A 6,395-nucleotide genomic window follows, 5' to 3' on the forward strand; every position below is an offset into this window, starting at 1 on the left:
GGGACCTCTCTGCGCGGCGGGCTTCTACCCAGACCCCGCGTGGGGGATGCCCGGGCGGTGGGGTCGCCCTGGGCTGCTGGGGGGGAGGGAGGCGGCCCAATGGGCGTGTGTGCGCCCCTACGGAGGTGTGTGCGTTGGGGGGAGCGTGTGTGTATGCGTGTAGGTGCGCTAGCAGGCGTGTGCGCACACGTGTGCGGATGTCAGCGCCGCTGTGGCTGGGGCCTGACACAGTCACACTCGCTCGAATGAGCAGCCCGATCCGAGGGTCTGTGCATGGGTGTCTGAGGCTTCCCGCGCGCAGGTATGCGCGGATGTGGGTGTCAGCGTGCGCGAGAGGGCGGGTGGGAAGCTAGTGGCTGTGTCTTGCACCCTAATTTGGTCCCCTGTCCTTGGTGAATAACTTGGGTGTAGGATGAGTGTCTGTCCTTGCCTAGCTACGTATGACCCCCCACCCCCCCACCCCCAGCAGCGGCTGGCGCAATACACCCAATGCTCCACCCCATTGCAATAGCGCCTCCTCCGGGGCAGCTTTTGGGTGCCCCAGTGTGGCCAGCGTGTGCGCGCGCCTTCCCCGTTGGCCCTGTGCAGGCTGCTGGCCTGGGAGTCGGGGAGCTGAGACCCGGAGGAAGAGGGTCGGTGTATACGCCGAGCCCGGACCCCTGGGGCCTTCATGGAGGAGGTGGCCTGGGAGCGCGCGCCCGTGGTTCCCAGGCTCAGGCCCCGGGCTGACGCCTCCGGGCCGCAGCGGCCTCCCCCGCCCCAGGAATGTGCCTCTCTCCACTCCAGCCTGCCTCCCCAGGGGCAGCCCCCCGCCCCCCACCCCACCCCAGGGGCCGTCCCAGCGCCGCCTTCCCTCCCCGGGAGCCCAGCCCGGGTGGGGGCGATGCGGGCTGGACGCCTGGGTTTTCTCCTCCTCCCTGTCTCATCCCGGGGAGAAATTCCTCCGAGGTCCCCCCAGGCTCTGGGTTCCCAAAATAACCCTGCGGGGGAAGGGAGGCTGTGGAGGGAGAGGAGAGAGAGAGGCGCAGAGCCGAGTTGCGGGGCGCTGCAGGTGCCTCTGGGAAGAGGGGGCGAGGAGCAGAAGGCCTGCGGGGGGCTGGCTCATCTCCGACCGTGGGGAGCCCTTCGGCCCTCCCAAGACTCCCGCGGCTCCGAAGGGGCGGGGGCGGGGGCGGTGTGAGGAAGCCCCGTGGCGGAGCGGTTTCCCAACCGACGGGTTGCACCATCCTTGGTCCGGACAGTTTAGCCCCGGGAGTGGCCGCGGCCGGCGACTCCGCCCCTGCCCAGCAGGGGGGCGTGCCGGCCCCGCCCCGTTCCTGCCCGCCGCGCCCGCGCCTCCGCACACTCAGGCTCTGCCTCTCCCGGCGCAGGGGTCCGGTCCGAGCCCCGCGGGAGGCTCCCGCAGCGCAGCTTGGGCTCAGCGCCCCCGCGCCGGCGGCCATGGCGGGCATCCTGGACCTGGACAAGGGCTGCACGGTGGAGGAGCTGCTCCGCGGCTGCATCGAAGCCTTTGGTGAGTGGCACACGAGGGTACCCCCAGCAGACCCCAGCCTGAGCCTGTGCCCCGGCCCTTGCCGCCCAGCGCAGACCCCGGGTCAGGACTCAGCCAACGCTGCACTCGTAGCCCCCTCCTCATCACAGGGTAGAGACCCCACCCTCAGACCAATAGAACCGTCCCCTGCCCCAGTAGGCCCAAGCTGGCGCTGGGGAGAGCCTTGGGGTCCCCAGAATCTGACAGGAGGGGCATTATCTGCCTGGGGGCTGGATCCGGAGGAACTGCTAATCTTCCGGCCTGGGAGCTGTTTCCGGCTGATGGGGCTGCCTATCTGGGCCAGCATGCCCCTTCCCCCAGCACTCAGGAAGTGACCTCTGGGATCCTGACTCCTGGGAACCCGGATCTTTCGTCCCAGCTGGCTCCCCTCTGGTCCACGGGGCGGCTAGGACACCTCTCTCCCTCAGGCCCTGAGACCCAGCCTGCCGGGGAGGGGGCAGGGTCCGGCGTTCCCTGGGTGGGCTGGGGGGGCGCCGTGTTGGGGAACACAACTGTTCTCTGTGTAGATGACTCCGGTAAGGTGAGGGACCCACAGCTGGTACGCATGTTCCTCATGATGCATCCCTGGTACATCCCCTCCTCTCAGCTGGCTGCCAAGCTGCTCCACATATATCCTTCATCAGCCTTCCTGGGCACCCTGGACCCGAGTCCCTAAGGAGCCCGGCTGCCCACCCTTGCAAGACTGAGTGCCCATAGTGGAGTGCTGTCGGTCCCCTAACTCCCTCTAGCACCTGCCTCTCCCCCCCTGCGTCCCCCCACTCAAACCCTGTACCCTCTCCCTACCTTGGGCCTGGTCCTTGCCCTTCCTGACTCTCGCCCTACTCCCCATCCAGACCCATCTCAGGCCTCTCCCAGCACCTAGAGCCTGCTCCCAACCTCCTGCAGAACTTAGGGCCTGCCTGCAAGCCCTCCTCCAAACTCCAGCCTCACTCCCTCCAGGCCTTTCTAGAACTAGGGTTGCCCCAGACCCTGCCCTGAGCCTCCACCCCCCACCCCCCAACAGTCCGGGCCCCATCCTCCCTCCCTAGCTAGAATGAAGCCCCTTCCTGCTTCTCCTTAACTCTCTCCTTCACCTACCAACAATCCCGGAAGGACAACTCCAATTCACTGCAGGTGAAGACATGTCACCTGGTCAGGTGAGTGTCCCCTGAGGCGCTGTCCTTGCCTCTTGCAAGCGTCCTCCAGATTTCAGACTAGGTTGGGCCTGAGGGTGGAAAGACCACTCTTGGGAGAACTGGGCCCTGTGTGTCCGATTCCTGGCTCTGTCTCGGTCTCCATAGGCTCCCCCTTCCTCCACCAGGCCCTCCGTCACCTTCCCTGCCCGTGGGGATGTCTTCAGGGTACAGAGGAGGAAAGAGATGGGGTGGGAGGCTGCAAGGGAGCACCCAGTTTGAGGTGTGACCCGCCCACTGGGGTGGGGTGGGCTGACTCTTGGGTGTCACCCTTGGGCGGCTCTGCCCCACCTGCAGGTATTGGATCTCAGCATTCCCGGCCGAGTTTGACTTGAATCCGGAGCTGGCTGAGCAGATCAAGGAGCTGAAGTCCCTGCTGGACCAAGAAGGGAACAGGCGGCACAGCAGCCTCATCGACATTGACAGTGTGTGCGTGGGGGCGGGGGAGGGGGGTGGCACTGGGTGCTGGGGAGGGGCGGCCTCAGCACCCCACGCCTTCCGCACCGAATAAACGTCTGTGGAATCGAATGAACCAAGGCCACGTCACTGTCTTGCTTAAGCACCTTCCAGGGCTCCCTGTCCCCTTTAACTGGCCATTTAAAGGCCGTGGCTTGCCTCCTCTCGCACCACCCATCCATGAACCTCAAATGGCAGACGCAGGTACCCCGTGGTCCCCCCCACGGTGGCCCTGTGGTCGTGACTCAGGCCAAGAGCCCAGTTTCTGAGGGCTCTGCCAGGGCGGAAGCCGCTCCTTCCTGGTTTCCAGGGTGCCCCGGCAGGGACCGACCCCAGGACAAAGATCTCGGTCGGGGACGATGAGCTCCCTGAGGGCCGGAACAAGGGTGTCTCTTGCTCATGTTCCTCCCTCGTTTCCCATCGGTGCCGAGACCAGCGCCCCGGTCCTTCATCACGGGCTTGAGTGGGGCGCCTGCGTGAGTGTGGGGCCCTAGGGGGGATCCTCCCCCCTGCCCCACCGCAAAGGGCTCACTCCCGCTACACCCCCCAGCCCCACCTACAAGTGGAAGCGACAGGTGACCCAGAGGAACCCCGTGGCCCAGAAAAAGCGCAAGATGTCCCTGTTATTCGACCACCTGGAGCCCTTGGAGCTGGCGGAGCACCTCACCTACCTGGAGTACCGCTCCTTCTGCAAGATTCTGGTGGGGGCCTGGCCAGGGCGCTGGGTGGGGTGGGGCCCTGGGCTGGGCTGGGTGCCACTGGGACCAGGGCCACCTGCAGGGGTGCTGAGGCGGCTCCCTCCGCAGTTCCAGGACTATCACAGCTTCGTGACTCACGGCTGCACAGTGGATAACCCAGTCCTGGAGCGGTTCATCTCCCTCTTCAACAGCGTCTCCCAGTGGGTGCAGCTCATGATTCTCAGCAAGCCCACCGCCCCGCAGCGGGCCCTGGTTATCACACACTTCGTCCAGGTGGCCGAGGTGCCGCCCCTTCCCCAGCCCTCCCTCCGCTGTCCCCCCAGCCTGCCCACTAACCCAGCCTCCTCTCCAGAAAGGTGCCCCCACTCCACCAGCATCCTGTGACTCTCCCCACCTCCCCACCTTTAGAAGCTGCTGCAGCTGCAAAACTTCAACACGCTGATGGCGGTGGTGGGGGGCCTGAGTCACAGCTCCATCTCACGTCTCAAGGAGACTCACAGCCACGTCAGCCCGGAGACCCTCAAGGTGCCTGGGGCTGGGGGGGGGGCGGGTTTGGGAGGAGGGCCTTCCCAGGGGGCTGGGCACTGCTGCCCTCATCGGACAGATGAGGAGACTGAGGCTTTTCCTAGGGGGGGGGATACCATGATCATGGGGCAGGCTACTCTCATTCCTGAGCTGTCCTTTCTGCAGCTCCTTCTGTTTCCACTTTATCAGGCGGTTGGGCCAATAGAGAGAAAGGTGTAGAGAATGGATGGACGAACAGTGCCCAGGGCAGGTCCAGAGGGCAGGTCCACCCAGCCACGCTGCTGAGGACATTCTTCGGGGGCTGCAGGCCGGGCTGCCCTGCCTCCCGGAGCCTCCATGGCTTCTGTTAAAAGAGGATAATAATGTGTGCCCAGCCTGGGGTTCGGGGGCCGTCCTTGGCAATGAATGTTGCTTTGAACCTATGACCTATGAACCCTGACTCCCAGGACCTGAGGGAGCCAGTGTGGAGGGGCAGTAAGGGAGGGATTGAGCTTTGACACCTTCCTAGCCCTGACTCCTCATTCTTGCCCATATTTCCAGGGCTGGGTGTGAGGGTGTTGAGCTGGTGAATGTGTGTGTGTGTGTCTGACCCCCTGCTTTCCTCCCGCCCCCCAGCTCTGGGAAGGTCTGACGGAACTTGTGACAGTCACAGACAACTATGGCAATTACCGTCGCCGACTGGCAGCCTGTGTGGGCTTCCGCTTTCCAATCCTGGGTGTGCATCTCAAGGACTTGGTGGCCCTGCAGCTGGCACTACCCGACTGGCTGGACCCTGCCCGGACCCGGCTCAACGGCGCCAAGATGAAGCAGCTCTTCAGCATCCTGGAGGAGCTGGCCATGGTGACCAGCCTGCGGCCACCCATGCAAGCCAACCCTGACCTGCTGAGCCTGCTCACGGTGCGCCTGTGGGGTGGGAAGCCGGGTTTACTGACGCTCTGGGCTGGCCTTGAGTTCGAGACTCTGGCCTGGGCTTCCAGCATTTGGGATGGATTCTGTGCAGGTCTCTGCATGGGGCTTGCAGGCTGAGGTCAGGGGATGGCTTGGTTGCAGGTTGGGCCTGGGGCCTGGCTTGACTTTCTGTCAGGTCTGCTCAGATTGGGGACTAAGCTCTGCATTCTAGGGGCTGAGGTGGCTTCCTGGACATGCGTGATCCTGGGCTCTCAGGTGCTGGCTCTGAGCAAGGTCCTGGCCTTGGCCTCGGTCTTGGGGATCAAGGCGGGGTGGCAGGTGCTAGCTGTGGAGCTGTGGTGGCCGTATTGGAGTTTGGAGTGGATTCTCAGCTGCTTCTAGTCAGGGTTGCATTCCGAGTCCGATTCTGGACCCTGTGTTGTATTCTAGGTGTGTGTGTGGGGGGGGCGGAATTCAGAGAACTAGGCTGGATTTTTGGCTGAGATCTTAAAAGTGGATTGCATCCCAGATTGGGGTGGTGGTGTCAAGCTCTGGCTTTGGGGGTTCATCAGGCCCGGGCTGGTTCATGGTGTGTGCTGAGCTGGCTTCACGTGCCTAGTCTAGCGGCTGCACCTGCTCCTGGGCGGTGCCTCTGGGCTCCCGGGAGCAGCAGGGGCCAGGAGGTGTGATCAAACCTGTGTGGCCCAGGTCTCTCTGGACCAGTACCAGACAGAAGATGAGCTGTATCAGCTGTCCCTACAGCGGGAGCCGCGCTCCAAGTCCTCGGTGAGGGGCGGGGTCCCTGCTTCCTCCCCGTACCCTGCCACTTCTGCCCTGCCCAAGACTCCTGGAATACAGAGACACAAGCGTCCACCCCGTGGGAGGGTGGGGGGGATGGCAGTGGCCTTGGGCAGGCTCCCTTCCCCCGCATCTCCGGGAGTGACCATGGCTCTTACTGGGCCCTTCTCACAGCCGACCAGCCCCATGAGCTGCACGCCCCCTCCCCGCGCCCCTGTGATTGAGGAGTGGACGGCAGCTGCCAAGCCCAAGCTGGACCAGGCTCTGGTGGTGGAGCACATCGAGAAGATGGTGGAGGTGAGACAC

General features: G+C 64.4%; 1 protein-coding gene across 1 annotated transcript in view; it reads left to right on the plus strand.

Moving 5' to 3' along the window:
- The first annotated feature begins 1,376 nt into the window (after positions 1–1,376).
- The window catches only part of RASGRP2 (RAS guanyl releasing protein 2), a 13,065-nt gene continuing 8,046 nt past the window's right edge, over positions 1,377–6,395 (plus strand). Inside the window, exons 1-10 of the mRNA XM_004713511.2 lie at positions 1,377–1,513; positions 2,059–2,161; positions 2,626–2,688; positions 3,022–3,153; positions 3,731–3,881; positions 3,987–4,160; positions 4,287–4,403; positions 5,019–5,300; positions 6,000–6,077; positions 6,264–6,386. Of these exons, the coding sequence (XP_004713568.1) occupies positions 1,441–1,513; positions 2,059–2,161; positions 2,626–2,688; positions 3,022–3,153; positions 3,731–3,881; positions 3,987–4,160; positions 4,287–4,403; positions 5,019–5,300; positions 6,000–6,077; positions 6,264–6,386 (1,296 nt within the window). The 5' untranslated portion in view covers positions 1,377–1,440. The remainder of the gene's footprint in view (positions 1,514–2,058; positions 2,162–2,625; positions 2,689–3,021; positions 3,154–3,730; positions 3,882–3,986; positions 4,161–4,286; positions 4,404–5,018; positions 5,301–5,999; positions 6,078–6,263; positions 6,387–6,395) is intronic.

This window comes from Echinops telfairi, unplaced genomic scaffold (genome assembly GCF_000313985.2).
Source record: "Echinops telfairi isolate 266 unplaced genomic scaffold, ASM31398v2 ScPeMD7_7417;HRSCAF=8455, whole genome shotgun sequence".
Taxonomy (NCBI): Eukaryota; Metazoa; Chordata; class Mammalia; order Afrosoricida; family Tenrecidae; genus Echinops; species Echinops telfairi.